At 42.4% G+C, this 19,199-nt stretch overlaps 1 protein-coding gene across 1 annotated transcript; it reads left to right on the forward strand.

The window, feature by feature from the left end:
- The first annotated feature begins 325 nt into the window (after positions 1–325).
- Positions 326–19,165, forward strand: LOC135506586 (circadian locomoter output cycles protein kaput-like). Its single transcript, XM_064925922.1, has 6 exons — positions 326–471; positions 2,638–2,716; positions 9,175–9,322; positions 9,415–9,521; positions 9,792–9,866; positions 18,912–19,165. The coding sequence occupies exons 1-6, from the start codon at positions 326–328 to the stop codon at positions 19,155–19,157; spliced, it is 801 nt and encodes a 266-aa protein (XP_064781994.1). The 3' UTR covers positions 19,158–19,165.
- The last annotated feature ends 34 nt before the right edge of the window (positions 19,166–19,199 follow it).

Here is a 19,199-nt window from a genome sequence, read left to right on the forward strand (position 1 = left end):
TGTCTAGTGATGCAGTATGGTAAAGTTACTACAGGTTCCTCTCCTCTCTCCTCTCTGTCTAGTGATGCAGTATGGTAAAGTTACTACAGGTTCCTCTCCTCTCTGTCTAGTGATGCAGTATGGTAAAGTTACTACAGGTTCCTCTCCTCTCTCCTCTCTGTCTAGTGATGCAGTATGGTAAAGTTACTACAGGTTCCTCTCCTCTCTCCTCTCTGTCTAGTGATGCAGTATGGTAAAGTTACTACAGGTTCCTCTCCTCTCTCCTCTCTGTCTAGTGATGCAGTATGGTAAAGTTACTACAGGTTCCTCTCCTCTCTGTCTAGTGATGCAGTACGGTAAAGGGAAGTCGTGTCACTACAGGTTCCTGACCAAAGGCCAACAGTGGATTTGGCTCCAGACTCGTCACTACATCACCTATCACCAGTGGAACTCCAGGCCTGAGTTCATCGTCTGCACGCACACCGTCGTCAGGTAGGGAGGACATGTCATGGTAATGTTTAACTTCGTTATGGGCAGGCGGGACGGTAAACGTCAGACTAAGGTCGAAATGCCAACGACCAACAGGCACACCTCATCTCACTGTCCAATCAGAAAAGATCTGTTTAACTTCTAATGGGCAGGCTGGACGGTCAACGCCAGACGAAGGTCGAAAGCCAACGACCAACAGGCACACCTCATCTCACTGTCCAATCAGAAAAGATCTGTTTAACTTCTAATGGGCAGGCTGGACGGTAAACGTCCCACCTTGCCAACATCCGGTGAAATTGGGGAGCGCCGTAATTCAAACTACAGAAATATAAATATTTAACTTTTATAAAATCACAAGTGTAAATACAACAAAATAAAAAGCTTAACCTTCTTGTTAGTCCAGTCGCTGTGTCCGATTTCTGTGAGGCTTTACGGTGAAAGCACACCACGCAATTATCTGAGGACAGCGCCCCGCTTACAAAACCATGAAAAACATGTTTCAACCAGGCTGGTGTGACACGAAAGTCAGAAATAGCGATATAATAAATGCCTTACCTTTGATGATCTTCTTCAGTTGGCACTCCAAAAGGTCCCAGTTACATCACAAATGGTCATTTTGTTCGATAATGTCCTTCTTTATTTCCATAAAAACTCAGTTTTTAGCTGGTCGCACTTCAGTCAATTATCCCCCGGTTTCCCTCCTTTAAAATGCATACAAAATGAATCCCAAACGTTACTAATAAACTTATCAAAACAAGTCAAACAACGTTTATAATCAAACCTCAGGTACCCTAATATGTAAATAAACGATAAAATTTAAGACGGAGAATCGTTATTGTCTTTACCGGAAAAACAAACAAAGAACGTGCTCTCATTCACGAGCTTGGAAACACTACAGCCAAAATAGGAGCCACCTAGAAAAACTACATTTTCTGGCTCATTTTTCCAAAAACCAGCCTGAATCTCTTTCTAAAGACTGTTGACATCTAGTGGAAGCCCTAGGAACTGCAGTCTGGGAGGACTTTGCTTTATAATGAAAGTGACATTCATTGTAAATAGTGGTAGGCTGAATTAGTGGTAGACTGACATTATTTTAACAGTTTTAGAAACTTTAGAGTGTTTTGTATCCAAATCTACCAATGATATGCATATCCTAGCTTCTGGGCCTGAGTAACAGGCAGTTTACTTTGGGTACGCTTTTCACCCGGACGTGAAAACACTGCCCCCTACCCAAGAGAGGTTAAAACCTATTTGTTTAAATTTGCACATAGTTCTCCACACACACTGTCGTCAGGTAAGATTGGACTACACAGTTGATAATCTATATACTTCTAAAAATCTGACTATCATTTATTGTAAATTCTTTCAAGGCATAACATATTTTATTTAAAATGAACAACAGAATAAATCCTTCCAATTTGTATAAAGGACTAGAAAATGGGAACATAATTATATTGTGAGGGACGGTTTTGTTCTGTCTCTCTGTGTAACTATGGAGAAGTGACCTGTTCTGTTCTCTGTGTAACTATGGAGAGGTGACTTGTTTTGTCTCTCTGTGTAACTATGGAGAGGTGACTTGTTCTGTCTCTCTGTGTTGCTATGGAGAGGTGACTTGTTCTGTTCTCTGTGTAACTATGGAGAGGTGACTTGTTCTGTCTCTCTGTGTAACTATGGAGAGGTGACTTGTTCTGTCTCTCTGTGTAGCTATGGAGAGGTGACTTGTTCTGTCTCTCTGTGTAGCTATGGAGAAGTGACCTGTTCTGTTCTCTGTGTAACTATGGAGAGGTGACTTGTTTTGTCTCTCTGTGTAACTATGGAGAGGTGACTTGTTCTGTCTCTCTGTGTTGCTATGGAGAGGTGACTTGTTCTGTCTCTCTGTGTAACTATGGAGAGGTGACTTGTTCTGTCTCTCTGTGTAACTATGGAGAGGTGACTTGTTCTGTCTCTCTGTGTTGCTATGGAGAGGTGACTTGTTCTGTTCTCTGTGTAACTATGGAGAGGTGACTTGTTTTGTCTCTCTGTGTAACTATGGAGAGGTGACTTGTTCTGTCTCTCTGTGTTGCTATGGAGAGGTGACTTGTTCTGTCTCTCTGTGTAACTATGGAGAGGTGACTTGTTCTGTCTCTCTGTGTAACTATGGAGAGGTGACTTGTTCTGTTCTCTGTGTAGCTACGCGGAGGTGAGGGCAGAGCAGCGTAGAGAGCTGGGTATCATTGAAGAGCCGCCTCCTGAGGTAACTGTGGACAAGGTGAGATGCATCACCATATTGGTGTGTATTTTCCCTCTTTCATATGAATATAACTATGACTGTCTAAGTGGTAGATATCTATCTGTTATTAATATAACTATGACAGTCTAAGTGGTAGATATCTGTTATTAATATAACTATGACTGTCTAAGTAGATATCTATCTGTTATTAATATAACTATGACTGTCTAAGTAGATATCTATCTGTTATTAATATAACTGACTGTCTAAGTAGATATCTATCTGTTATTAATATAACTGACAGTCTAACTAGATATCTATCTGTTATTAATATAACTATGACTGTCTAAGTGGTATCTATCTGTTATTAATATAACTATGACAGTCTAAGTAGATATCTATCTGTTATTAATATAACTATGACTGTCTAAGTGGTATCTATCTGTTATTAATATAACTATGACTGTCTAAGTGGTAGATATCTATCTGTTATTAATATAACTATGACTGTCTAAGTAGATATCTATCTGTTATTAATATAGCTATGACTGTCTAAGTGGTATCTATCTGTTATTAATATAACTATGACGGTCTAAGTGGTAGATATCTATCTGTTATTAATATAACTATGACTGTCTAAGTAGATATCTATCTGTTATTAATATAGCTATGACTGTCTAAGTGGTATCTATCTGTTATTAATATAACTATGACTGTCTAAGTGGTAGATATCTATCTGTTATTAATATAACTAGGACTGTCTAAGTGATCTTTCTGTTATTAATATAACTATGACTGTCTAAGTGGTAGATATCTATCTGATATTAATATAACTATGACTGTCTAAGTGATATCTATCTGTTATTAATATAACTATGACTGTCTAAGTGGTATCTATCTGTTATTAATATAACTATGACTGTCTAAGTGGTAGATATCTATCTGATATTAATATAACTATGACTGTCTAAGTGATATCTATCTGTTATTAATATAACTATGACTGTCTAAGTGGTATCTATCTGTTATTAATATAACTATGACTGTCTAAGTGATATCTATCTGTTATTAATATAACTATGACAGTCTAAGTGGTATCTATCTGTTATTAATATATCTATGACTGTCTAAGTGGTAGATATCTATCTGTTATTAATATATCTATGACTGTCTAAGTAGTATCTATCTGTTATTAATATAACTATGACTGTCTAAGTGGTAGATATCTATCTGTTATTAATATATCTATGACTGTCTAAGTAGTATCTATCTGTTATTAATATAACTATGACTGTCTAAGTGGTATCTATCTGTTATTAATATAACTATGACTGTCTAAGTGGTAGATATCTATCTGTTATTAATATAACTATGACTGTCTAAGTGGTATCTATCTGTTATTAATATAACTATGACTGTCTAAGTGGTAGATATCTATCTGTTATTAATATAACTATGACTGTCTAAGTGGTATCTATCTGTTATTAATATGACTATGACTGTCTAAGTGGTAGATATCTATCTGTTATTAATATATCTATGACTGTCTAAGTGGTAGATATCTATCTGTTATTAATATAACTATGACTGTCTAAGTAGATATCTATCTGTTATTAATATAACTATGACTGTCTAAGTGGTAGATATCTATCTGTTATTAATATAACTATGACTGTCTAAGTGGTATCTATCTGTTATTAATATAACTATGACTGTCTAAGTGGTAGATATCTATCTGTTATTAATATAACTATGACTGTCTAAGTGGTAGATATCTATCTGTTATTAATATAACTATGACTGTCTAAGTGGTATCTATCTGTTATTAATATGACTATGACTGTCTAAGTGGTAGATATCTATCTGTTATTAATATATCTATGACTGTCTAAGTGGTAGATATCTATCTGTTATTAATATAACTATGACTGTCTAAGTAGATATCTATCTGTTATTAATATAACTATGACTGTCTAAGTGGTATCTATCTGTTATTAATATAACTATGACTGTCTAAGTGGTATCTATCTATCTGTTATTAATATAACTATGACTGTCTAAGTGGTATCTATCTGTTATTAATATAACTATGACTGTCTAAGTGATATCTATCTGTTATTAATATAACTATGACTGTCTAAGTGGTAGATATCTATCTGTTATTAATATAGCTATGACTGTCTAAGTGGTATCTATCTGTTATTAATATAACTATGACTGTCTAAGTGGTATCTATCTGTTATTAATATATCTATGACTGTCTAAGTGGTAGATATCTATCTGTTATTAATATAACTATGACTGTCTAAGTGGTATCTATCTGTTATTAATATAACTATGACTGTCTAAGTGATAGATATCTATCTGTTATTAATATAACTATGACTGTCTAAGTGGTATCTATTTGTTATTAATATAACTATGACTGTCTAAGTGGTAGATATCTATCTGTTATTAATATAACTATGACTGTCTAAGTGGTAGATATCTATCTGTTATTAATATAACTATGACTGTCTAAGTGATATCTATCTGTTATTAATATAACTATGACTGTCTAAGTGGTAGATATCTATCTGTTATTAATTTAACTATGACAGTCTAAGTGGTAGATATCTATATGTTATTAATATAACTATGACTGTCTAAGTGGTAGATATCTATCTGTTATTAATATAACTATGACTGTCTAAGTGATATCTATCTGTTATTAATATAACTATGACTGTCTAAGTGATATCTATCTGTTATTAATATAACTATGACTGTCTAAGTGATGTCTATCTGTTATTAATATAACTATGACTGTCTAAGTGGTATCTATCTGTTATTAATATAACTATGACAGTCTAAGTGATATCTATCTGTTATTAATATAACTATGACTGTCTAAGTGGTAGATATCTATCTGTTATTAATTTAACTATGACAGTCTAAGTGATATCTATCTGTTATTAATATAACTATGACTGTCTAAGTGATATCTATCTGTTATTAATATAACTATGACTGTCTAAGTGGTAGATATCTGTTATTAATATATCTATGACTGTCTAAGTGATATCTATCTGTTATTAATATAACTATGACTGTCTAAGTGGTAGATACCTATCTGTTATTAATATAACTATGACTGTCTAAGTGGTAGATATCTATCTGTTATTAATATAACTATGACTGTCTAAGTGGTAGATATCTATCTGTTATTAATATAACTATGACTGTCTAAGTGGTATCTATCTATCTGTTATTAATATAACTATGACAGTCTAAGTGGTAGATGTCTATCTGTTATTAATATAACTATGACTGTCTAAGTGGTAGATATCTATCTGTTATTAATATATCTATGACTGTCTAAGTAGTATCTATCTGTTATTAATATAACTATGACTGTCTAAGTGGTATCTATCTGTTATTAATATAACTATGACTGTCTAAGTGGTAGATATCTATCTGTTATTAATATAACTATGACTGTCTAAGTGGTATCTATCTGTTATTAATATAACTATGACTGTCTAAGTGGTAGATATCTATCTGTTATTAATATAACTATGACTGTCTAAGTGGTAGATATCTATCTGTTATTAATATAACTATGACTGTCTAAGTGGTAGATATCTATCTGTTATTAATATAACTATGACTGTCTAAGTGGTATCTATCTGTTATTAATATGACTATGACTGTCTAAGTGGTAGATATCTATCTGTTATTAATATATCTATGACTGTCTAAGTGGTAGATATCTATCTGTTATTAATATAACTATGACTGTCTAAGTAGATATCTATCTGTTATTAATATAACTATGACTGTCTAAGTGGTAGATATCTGTTATTAATATATCTATGACTGTCTAAGTGATATCTATCTGTTATTAATATAACTATGACTGTCTAAGTGGTAGATACCTATCTGTTATTAATATAACTATGACTGTCTAAGTGGTAGATATCTATCTGTTATTAATATAACTATGACTGTCTAAGTGGTAGATATCTATCTGTTATTAATATAACTATGACTGTCTAAGTGGTATCTATCTATCTGTTATTAATATAACTATGACAGTCTAAGTGGTAGATGTCTATCTGTTATTAATATAACTATGACTGTCTAAGTGGTAGATATCTATCTGTTATTAATATATCTATGACTGTCTAAGTAGTATCTATCTGTTATTAATATAACTATGACTGTCTAAGTGGTATCTATCTGTTATTAATATAACTATGACTGTCTAAGTGGTAGATATCTATCTGTTATTAATATAACTATGACTGTCTAAGTGGTATCTATCTGTTATTAATATAACTATGACTGTCTAAGTGGTAGATATCTATCTGTTATTAATATAACTATGACTGTCTAAGTGGTATCTATCTGTTATTAATATGACTATGACTGTCTAAGTGGTAGATATCTATCTGTTATTAATATATCTATGACTGTCTAAGTGGTAGATATCTATCTGTTATTAATATAACTATGACTGTCTAAGTAGATATCTATCTGTTATTAATATAACTATGACTGTCTAAGTGGTAGATATCTATCTGTTATTAATATAACTATGACTGTCTAAGTGGTATCTATCTGTTATTAATATAACTATGACTGTCTAAGTGGTAGATATCTATCTGTTATTAATATAACTATGACTGTCTAAGTGGTAGATATCTATCTGTTATTAATATAACTATGACTGTCTAAGTGGTATCTATCTGTTATTAATATGACTATGACTGTCTAAGTGGTAGATATCTATCTGTTATTAATATATCTATGACTGTCTAAGTGGTAGATATCTATCTGTTATTAATATAACTATGACTGTCTAAGTAGATATCTATCTGTTATTAATATAACTATGACTGTCTAAGTGGTATCTATCTGTTATTAATATAACTATGACTGTCTAAGTGGTATCTATCTATCTGTTATTAATATAACTATGACTGTCTAAGTGGTATCTATCTGTTATTAATATAACTATGACTGTCTAAGTGATATCTATCTGTTATTAATATAACTATGACTGTCTAAGTGGTAGATATCTATCTGTTATTAATATAGCTATGACTGTCTAAGTGGTATCTATCTGTTATTAATATAACTATGACTGTCTAAGTGGTATCTATCTGTTATTAATATATCTATGACTGTCTAAGTGGTAGATATCTATCTGTTATTAATATAACTATGACTGTCTAAGTGGTATCTATCTGTTATTAATATAACTATGACTGTCTAAGTGATAGATATCTATCTGTTATTAATATAACTATGACTGTCTAAGTGGTATCTATTTGTTATTAATATAACTATGACTGTCTAAGTGGTAGATATCTATCTGTTATTAATATAACTATGACTGTCTAAGTGGTAGATATCTATCTGTTATTAATATAACTATGACTGTCTAAGTGATATCTATCTGTTATTAATATAACTATGACTGTCTAAGTGGTAGATATCTATCTGTTATTAATTTAACTATGACAGTCTAAGTGGTAGATATCTATATGTTATTAATATAACTATGACTGTCTAAGTGGTAGATATCTATCTGTTATTAATATAACTATGACTGTCTAAGTGATATCTATCTGTTATTAATATAACTATGACTGTCTAAGTGATATCTATCTGTTATTAATATAACTATGACTGTCTAAGTGATGTCTATCTGTTATTAATATAACTATGACTGTCTAAGTGGTATCTATCTGTTATTAATATAACTATGACAGTCTAAGTGATATCTATCTGTTATTAATATAACTATGACTGTCTAAGTGGTAGATATCTATCTGTTATTAATATAACTATGACTGTCTAAGTGGTAGATATCTATCTGTTATTAATATAACTATGACTGTCTAAGTGATATCTATCTGTTATTAATATAACTATGACTGTCTAAGTGGTATCTATCTGTTATTAATTTAACTATGACAGTCTAAGTGATATCTATCTGTTATTAATATAACTATGACTGTCTAAGTGATATCTATCTGTTATTAATATAACTATGACTGTCTAAGTGGTAGATATCTGTTATTAATATATCTATGACTGTCTAAGTGATATCTATCTGTTATTAATATAACTATGACTGTCTAAGTGGTAGATACCTATCTGTTATTAATATAACTATGACTGTCTAAGTGGTAGATATCTATCTGTTATTAATATAACTATGACTGTCTAAGTGGTAGATATCTATCTGTTATTAATATAACTATGACTGTCTAAGTGGTATCTATCTATCTGTTATTAATATAACTATGACAGTCTAAGTGGTAGATGTCTATCTGTTATTAATATAACTATGACTGTCTAAGTGGTAGATATCTGTTATTAATATAACTATGACTGTCTAAGTGGTAGATATCTGTTATTAATATAACTATGACTGTCTAAGTGGTAGATATCTAAGTGGTCTATCTACCTCCATCGTGATTAGTTCCTTCTCCTCCCTCAAGCAGAGTCAAGACAGTGGATCTGAGTGTCAGCTCAACACAGTTTCCAGCCTGAAAGAGGCCCTGGAACGCTTTGACCGTAGCCACACCCCCTCCTCCACCTCTCTGTCCTCTCACAAGACCTCCTCACAGCTCTCAGACAACACCTGTACCTGTAAGAGAACACACACAGACCACACACACACACATCTCAGACCACTCACACATCGGTATCTCTGACTATAATAGGATCTCTCATCTCCATAGCAACAGCCTCCAAGCTCCACATGGACATGGCCACGCCCCCTCGTCAGTCACATGCTGCCTCCACCATCGAGATGACATCACAGAGACGCTCCTCCATCAGCAGCCAGGTAAGCCCTGATTGGACAGAATGCGACTGGACAGAAAGTGATTGGAACAGAACCCCCAAAAATAAGCAAGTTTGTTTTGACTGGGCAATTGGGGTGAGTCCAACAGGTGCTATTAAAATGCATAATGAATAGAATCTGTTGTGGAGGAGCAGGACATGACCAGGTCCAATTCAACCTGAGACGAATCTAAATGGAATCGACTCTGAATCAACTGCAACTGAATCAAACTCACACTGTATCTGTTGTCTGTGTTGGTGTGTGTGTGTGAAGTCTATGAGTTCTCAGACCACGGGACACAGTGTGGCTCCCGTCCATCCTGTGATACAACAACACCAACAACAAGAGGTGAGAAACGCCTGTCTATCAACCCTATTCGCCTGGTACCCATTTATCCAAGGTTACAGCCCTAATGGATCCCTTTGCCCTGTATAGTGCACTACTTTTGACTTTGCCCTATGGAGCCTGGTGAAAAGTAGTGTACTAAATAGTGAATAGGGTGCTTATTTGGGACACCGCTTAAGTGTGACCATCCTACAGCCATTCAGTACTAGTATGTCAGACAGCAGAACCTCCCTACAGCCATTCAGACAGCAGAACCTCCCTCCAGCCATTCAGACAGCAGAACCTCCCTACAGCCATTCAGACAGTAGAACCTCCCTACAGCCATTCAGACAGCAGAACCTCCCTACAGCCATTCAGACAGCAGAACCTCCCTACAGCTATTCAGACAGCAGAACCTCCCTCCAGCTATTCAGTCAGCAGACAGCAGAACCTCCCTGCAGTCATTCAGACAGCAGACAGCAGAACCTCCCTCCAGCCATTCAGACAATTGAACCTCCCTCCAGCCATTCAGTACTAGTATGTCAGACAGCAGAACCTCCCTCCAGCCATTCAGACAGCAGAACCTCCCTCCAGCCATTCAGACAGCAGACAGCAGAACCTCCTCCAGCCATTCAGACAATTGAACCTCCCTCCAGCCATTCAGTACTAGTATGTCAGACAGCAGAACCTCCCTCCAGCCATTCAGACAGCAGAACCTCCCTCCAGCCATTCAGACAGCAGAACCTCCCTCCAGCCATTCAGTACTAGAATGTCAGACAGCAGAACCTCCCTACAGCCATTCAGACAGCAGAACCTCCCTACAGCTATTCAGACAGCAGAACCTCCCTCCAGCCGTTCAGTACTAGAATGTCAGACAGCAGAACCTCCCTCCAGCCATTCAGTACTAGTATGTCAGACATCAGAACCTCCCTACAGTCATTCAGACAGCAGAACCTCCCTCCAGCCGTTCAGTACTAGAATGTCAGACAGCAGAACCTCCCTACAGCCATTCAGTCAGCAGACAGCAGAACCTCCCTGCAGTCATTCAGTACTAGTATGTCAGACAGCAGAACCTCCCTCCAGCTATTCAGTCAGCAGACAGCAGAACCTCCCTGCAGTCATTCAGTACTAGTATGTCTGACAGCAGAACCTCCCTCCAGCTATTCAGTCAGCAGACAGCAGAACCTCCCTCCAGCCATTCAGACAGCAGACAGCAGAACCTCCCTCCAGCCATTCAGTACTAGTATGTCAGACAGCAGAACCTCCCTCCAGCCATTCAGTACTAGTATGTCAGACAGCAGAACCTCCCTACAGCCATTCAGACAGCAGAACCTCCCTCCAGCCATTCAGACAGCAGAACCTCCCTCCAGCCATTCAGTACTAGTATGTCAGACAGCAGAACCTCCCTACAGCCATTCAGACAGCAGAACCTCCCTCCAGCCATTCAGACAGCAGACAGCAGAACCTCCCTACAGTCATTCAGACAGCAGAACCTCTCTACAGCCATTCAGACAGCAGACAGCAGAACCTCCCTCCAGCCATTCAGACAATTGAACCTCCCTCCAGCCATTCAGTACTAGTATGTCAGACAGCAGAACCTCCCTCCAGCCATTCAGTACTAGTATGTCAGACAGCAGAACCTCCCTACAGCCATTCAGACAGCAGAACCTCTCTACAGTCATTCAGACAGCAGAACCTCCCTCCAGCCATTCAGTACTAGTATGTCAGACAGCAGAACCTCCCTACAGCCATTCAGACAGCAGAACCTCCCTACAGCCATTCAGACAGCAGAACCTCTCTACAGTCATTCAGACAGCAGAACCTCCCTCCAGCCATTCAGTACTAGTATGTCAGACAGCAGAACCTCCCTATAGCCATTCAGACATCAGAACCTCCCTACAGCTATTCAGACAGCAGAACCTCCCTACAGTCATTCAGACAGCAGAACCTCCCTCCAGCCGTTCAGTACTAGAATGTCAGACAGCAGAACCTCCCTCCAGCCGTTCAGTACTAGTATGTCAGACAGCAGAACCTCCGTCCAGCTATTCAGTCAGCAGACAGCAGAACCTCCCTACAGCCATTCAGACAGCAGACAGCAGAACCTCCCTACAGCCATTCAGACAGCAGAACCTCCCTACAGCCATTCAGTACTAGTATGTCAGACAGCCATTCAGACAGCAGAACCTCCCTACAGCCATTCAGACAGCAGAACCTCCCTACAGCCATTCAGACAGCAGAACCTCCCTACAGCCATTCAGACAGCAGAACCTCCCTCCAGCCATTCAGTACTAGTATGTCAGCCAGCAGAACCTCCCTACAGCCATTCAGCCAGCAGAACCTCTACAACCATTCAGTACTAGTATGTCAGCCAGCAGAACCTCCCTACAGCCATTCAGACAGCAGAACCTCCCTCCAGCCATTCAGACAGCAAAACCTCCCTCCAGCTATTCAGTCAGCAGACAGCAGAACCTCCCTACAGCCATTCAGACAGCAGAACCTCCCTCCAGCCATTCAGACAGCAAAATCTCCCTCCAGCTATTCAGTCAGCAGACAGCAGAACCTCCCTACAGCCATTCAGACAGCAGACAGCAGAACCTCCCTACAGCCATTCAGACAGCAGACAGCAGAACCTCCCTACAGCCATTCAGACAGCAGACAGCAGAACATCCCTACAGCCATTCAGACAGCAGAACCTCCCTCCAGTCATTCAGACAGCAGAACCTCCCTCCAGCCATTCAGACAGCAGAACCTCCCTACAGCCATTCAGACAGCAGAACCTCCCTCCAGCCATTCAGACAGCAGAACCTCCCTCCAGTCATTCAGACAGCAGAACCTCCCTCCAGCCATTCAGTACTAGTATGTCAGACAGCAGAACCTCCCTCCAGCCATTCAGTACTAGTATGTCAGACAGCAGAACCTCCCTCCAGCCATTCAGACAGCAGAACCTCCCTCCAGCCATTTAGTACTAGTATGTCAGCCAGCAGAACCCCCCTCCAGCCATTCAGTACTAGTATGTCAGACAGCAGAACCTCCCTACAGCCATTCAGACAGCAGAACCTCCCTACAGCCATTCAGACAATTGAACCTCTCTACAGCTTATCAGACAGCAGACAGCAGAACCTCCCTCCAGCCATTCAGACAGCAGAACCTCCCTCCAGCCATTCAGTACTAGTATGTCAGCCAGCAGAACCTCCCTACAGCCATTCAGACAGCAGAACCTCCCTCCAGCCATTCAGTCAGCAGACAGCAGAACCTCCCTACAGCCATTCAGACAGCAGACAGCAGAACATCCCTACAGCCATTCAGACAGCAGAACCTCCCTCCAGCCATTCAGACAGCAGAACCTCCCTCCAGTCATTCAGACAGCAGAACCTCCCTACAGCCATTCAGACAGCAGAACCTCCCTCCAGTCATTCAGACAGCAGAACCTCCCTCCAGCCATTCAGTACTAGTATGTCAGACAGCAGAACCTCCCTCCAGCCATTCAGACAGCAGAACCTCCCTACAGCCATTCAGACAGCAGAACCTCCCTACAGCTATTCAGACAGCAGAACCTCCCTCCAGCTATTCAGTCAGCAGACAGCAGAACCTCCCTGCAGTCATTCAGACAGCAGACAGCAGAACCTCCCTCCAGCCATTCAGACAATTGAACCTCCCTCCAGCCATTCAGTACTAGTATGTCAGACAGCAGAACCTCCCTCCAGCCATTCAGACAGCAGAACCTCCCTCCAGCCATTCAGACAGCAGACAGCAGAACCTCCCTCCAGCCATTCAGACAATTGAACCTCCCTCCAGCCATTCAGTACTAGTATGTCAGACAGCAGAACCTCCCTCCAGCCATTCAGACAGCAGAACCTCCCTCCAGCCATTCAGACAGCAGAACCTCCCTCCAGCCATTCAGTACTAGAATGTCAGACAGCAGAACCTCCCTACAGCCATTCAGACAGCAGAACCTCCCTACAGCTATTCAGACAGCAGAACCTCCCTCCAGCCGTTCAGTACTAGAATGTCAGACAGCAGAACCTCCCTCCAGCCATTCAGTACTAGTATGTCAGACATCAGAACCTCCCTACAGTCATTCAGACAGCAGAACCTCCCTCCAGCCGTTCAGTACTAGAATGTCAGACAGCAGAACCTCCCTACAGCCATTCAGTCAGCAGACAGCAGAACCTCCCTGCAGTCATTCAGTACTAGTATGTCAGACAGCAGAACCTCCCTCCAGCTATTCAGTCAGCAGACAGCAGAACCTCCCTGCAGTCATTCAGTACTAGTATGTCAGACAGCAGAACCTCCCTCCAGCTATTCAGTCAGCAGACAGCAGAACCTCCCTCCAGCCATTCAGACAGCAGACAGCAGAACCTCCCTCCAGCCATTCAGTACTAGTATGTCAGACAGCAGAACCTCCCTCCAGCCATTCAGACAGCAGACAGCAGAACATCCCTACAGCCATTCAGACAGCAGAACCTCCCTCCAGCCATTCAGACAGCAGAACCTCCCTCCAGTCATTCAGACAGCAGAACCTCCCTACAGCCATTCAGACAGCAGAACCTCCCTCCAGCCATTCAGACAGCAGAACCTCCCTCCAGTCATTCAGACAGCAGAACCTCCCTCCAGCCATTCAGTACTAGTATGTCAGACAGCAGAACCTCCCTCCAGCCATTCAGACAGCAGAACCTCCCTACAGCCATTCAGACAGCAGAACCTCCCTACAGCTATTCAGACAGCAGAACCTCCCTCCAGCTATTCAGTCAGCAGACAGCAGAACCTCCCTCCAGCCATTCAGACAATTGAACCTCCCTCCAGCCATTCAGTACTAGTATGTCAGACAGCAGAACCTCCCTCCAGCCATTCAGACAGCAGAACCTCCCTCCAGCCATTCAGACAGCAGAACCTCCCTCCAGCCATTCAGTACTAGAATGTCAGACAGCAGAACCTCCCTACAGCCATTCAGACAGCAGAACCTCCCTACAGCTATTCAGACAGCAGAACCTCCCTCCAGCCGTTCAGTACTAGAATGTCAGACAGCAGAACCTCCCTCCAGCCATTCAGTACTAGTATGTCAGACATCAGAACCTCCCTACAGTCATTCAGACAGCAGAACCTCCCTCCAGCCGTTCAGTACTAGAATGTCAGACAGCAGAACCTCCCTACAGCCATTCAGTCAGCAGACAGCAGAACCTCCCTGCAGTCATTCAGTACTAGTATGTCAGACAGCAGAACCTCCCTCCAGCTATTCAGTCAGCAGACAGCAGAACCTCCCTGCAGTCATTCAGTACTAGTATGTCAGACAGCAGAACCTCCCTCCAGCTATTCAGTCAGCAGACAGCAGAACCTCCCTCCAGCCATTCAGACAGCAGACAGCAGAACCTCCCTCCAGCCATTCAGTACTAGTATGTCAGACAGCAGAACCTCCCTCCAGCCATTCAGTACTAGTATGTCAGACAGCAGAACCTCCCTACAGCCATTCAGACAGCATAACCTCCCTCCAGCCATTCAGACAGCAGAACCTCCCTCCAGCCATTCAGTACTAGTATGTCAGACAGCAGAACCTCCCTACAGCCATTCAGACAGCAGAACCTCCCTCCAGCCATTCAGACAGCAGACAGCAGAACCTCCCTACAGTCATTCAGACAGCAGAACCTCTCTACAGCCATTCAGACAGCAGACAGCAGAACCTCCCTCCAGCCATTCAGACAATTGAACCTCCCTCCAGCCATTCAGTACTAGTATGTCAGACAGCAGAACCTCCCTCCAGCCATTCAGTACTAGTATGTCAGACAGCAGAACCTCCCTACAGCCATTCAGACAGCAGAACCTCTCTACAGTCATTCAGACAGCAGAACCTCCCTCCAGCCATTCAGTACTAGTATGTCAGACAGCAGAACCTCCCTACAGCCATTCAGACAGCAGAACCTCCCTACAGCCATTCAGACAGCAGAACCTCTCTACAGTCATTCAGACAGCAGAACCTCCCTCCAGCCATTCAGTACTAGTATGTCAGACAGCAGAACCTCCCTATAGCCATTCAGACATCAGAACCTCCCTACAGCTATTCAGACAGCAGAACCTCCCTACAGTCATTCAGACAGCAGAACCTCCCTCCAGCCGTTCAGTACTAGAATGTCAGACAGCAGAACCTCCCTCCAGCCGTTCAGTACTAGTATGTCAGACAGCAGAACCTCCCTCCAGCTATTCAGTCAGCAGACAGCAGAACCTCCCTACAGCCATTCAGACAGCAGACAGCAGAACCTCCCTACAGCCATTCAGACAGCAGAACCTCCCTACAGCCATTCAGTACTAGTATGTCAGACAGCCATTCAGACAGCAGAACCTCCCTACAGCCATTCAGACAGCAGAACCTCCCTACAGCCATTCAGACAGCAGAACCTCCCTACAGCCATTCAGACAGCAGAACCTCCCTCCAGCCATTCAGTACTAGTATGTCAGCCAGCAGAACCTCCCTACAGCCATTCAGCCAGCAGAACCTCTACAACCATTCAGTACTAGTATGTCAGCCAGCAGAACCTCCCTACAGCCATTCAGACAGCAGAACCTCCCTCCAGCCATTCAGACAGCAAAACCTCCCTCCAGCTATTCAGTCAGCAGACAGCAGAACCTCCCTACAGCCATTCAGACAGCAGAACCTCCCTCCAGCCATTCAGACAGCAAAATCTCCCTCCAGCTATTCAGTCAGCAGACAGCAGAACCTCCCTACAGCCATTCAGACAGCAGACAGCAGAACCTCCCTACAGCCATTCAGACAGCAGACAGCAGAACCTCCCTACAGCCATTCAGACAGCAGAACCTCCCTCCAGCCATTCAGACAGCAGAACCTCCCTCCAGTCATTCAGACAGCAGAACCTCCCTCCAGCCATTCAGTACTAGTATGTCAGACAGCAGAACCTCCCTCCAGCCATTCAGACAGCAGAACCTCCCTACAGCCATTCAGACAGCAGAACCTCCCTCCAGCCATTTAGTACTAGTATGTCAGACAGCAGAACCCCCCTCCAGCCATTCAGTACTAGTATGTCAGACAGCAGAACCTCCCTACAGCCATTCAGACAGCAGAACCTCCCTACAGCCATTCAGACAATTGAACCTCTCTACAGCTTATCAGACAGCAGACAGCAGAACCTCCCTCCAGCCATTCAGACAGCAGAACCTCCCTCCAGCCATTCAGTACTAGTATGTCAGCCAGCAGAACCTCCCTACAGCCATTCAGACAGCAGAACCTCCCTCCAGCCATTCAGTCAGCAGACAGCAGAACCTCCCTACAGCCATTCAGACAGCAGACAGCAGAACATCCCTACAGCCATTCAGACAGCAGAACCTCCCTCCAGCCATTCAGACAGCAGAACCTCCCTCCAGCCATTCAGACAGCAGAACCTCCCTACAGCCATTCAGACAGCAGACAGCAGAACATCCCTACAGCCATTCAGACAGCAGAACCTCCCTCCAGCCATTCAGACAGCAGAACCTCCCTACAGCCATTCAGACAGCAGAACCTCCCTACAGCCATTCAGACAATTGAACCTCTCTACAGCTTATCAGACAGCAGACAGCAGAACCTCCCTCCAGCCATTCAGACAGCAGAACCTCCCTCCAGCCATTCAGTACTAGTATGTCAGCCAGCAGAACCTCCCTACAGCCATTCAGACAGCAGAACCTCCCTCCAGCCATTCAGTCAGCAGACAGCAGAACCTCCCTACAGCCATTCAGACAGCAGACAGCAGAACATCCCTACAGCCATTCAGACAGCAGAACCTCCCTCCAGCCATTCAGACAGCAGAACCTCCCTCCAGCCATTCAGACAGCAGAACCTCCCTCCAGTCATTCAGACAGCAGAACCTCCCTACAGCCATTCAGACAGCAGAACCTCCCTCCAGCCATTCAGACAGCAGAACCTCCCTCCAGTCATTCAGACAGCAGAACCTCCCTCCAGCCATTCAGACAGCAGAACCTCCCTCCAGCCATTTAGTACTAGTATGTCAGACAGCAGAACCCCCCTCCAGCCATTCAGTACTAGTATGTCAGACAGCAGAACCTCCCTACAGCCATTCAGACAGCAGAACCTCCCTCCAGCCATTCAGACAGCAGAACCTCCCTCCAGCCATTCAGTACTAGTATGTCAGACAGCAGAACCTCCCTACAGCCATTCAGACAGCAGAACCTCCCTCCAGCCATTCAGTCAGCAGACACTCCCTCCAGCTATTCAGACAGCAGACAGCAGAACCTCCCTACAGCCATTCAGACAGCAGACAGCAGAACCTCCCTACAGCCATTTCGACAGCAGAACCTCCCTACAGCCATTCAGACAGCAGAACCTCCCTACAGTCATTCAGACAGCAGACAGCAGAACCTCCCTACAGCCATTCAGACAGCAGAACCTCCCTCCAGCCATTCAGACAGCAGAACCTCCCTCCAGCCATTCAGTACTAGTATGTCAGACAGCAGAACCTCCCTCCAGCCATTCAGTACTAGTATGTCAGACAGCAGAACCTCCCTACAGCCATTCAGACAGCAGACAGCAGAACCTCCCTACAGCCATTCAGACAGCAGAACCTCCCTACAGCCATTCAGACAGCAGACAGCAGAACCTCCCTACAGCCATTCAGACAGCAGAACCTCCCTACAGCCATTCAGACAGCAGAACCTCCCTACAGCCATTCAGTACTAGTATGTCAGACAGCAGAACCTCCCTCCAGTCATTCAGACAGCAGAACCTCCCTCCAGTCATTCAGACAGCAGAACCTCCCTACAGCCATTCAGACAGCAGAACCTCCCTACAGCCATTCAGACAGCAGAACCTCCCTACAGCCATTCAGTACTAGTATGTCAGACAGCAGAACCTCCCTCCAGTCATTCAGACAGCAGAACCTCCCTACAGCCATTCAGACAGCAGAACCTCCCTACAGTCATTCAGACAGCAGAACCTCCCTACAGTCATTCAGACAGCAGAACCTATTGTAGCCTGACGCTGCTTGCTGGTCATATAACATGGTGGGAACAATCTTTCTCCCTCTGTTTCCCTCTCTCTCTTCCCCCCTTACTCCCCCCTCCAACCCCAAGCCGGTGCTAGAGTTCTCAGCCCAGGTGAATGCTATGCAGCACCTGAAGGACCAGCTGGAGCAGAGGACCAGGATGATTCAGGCCAACATCCAGAGACAGCAGGATGAACTCCGAGCCATACAGGACCAACTACACAGAGTACAGCCCCCGGCCATACAGGACCAACTACACAGAGTACAGCCCCCAGCCATACAGGACCAACTACACAGAGTACAGCCCCCAGCCATACAGGTAGGAGGTATATAGACCCCATACAGGACCAACTACACAGAGTACAGCCCCCAGCCA

Source organism: Oncorhynchus masou, chromosome 20 (genome assembly GCF_036934945.1).
Source record: "Oncorhynchus masou masou isolate Uvic2021 chromosome 20, UVic_Omas_1.1, whole genome shotgun sequence".
Classification (NCBI taxonomy): domain Eukaryota; kingdom Metazoa; phylum Chordata; class Actinopteri; order Salmoniformes; family Salmonidae; genus Oncorhynchus; species Oncorhynchus masou.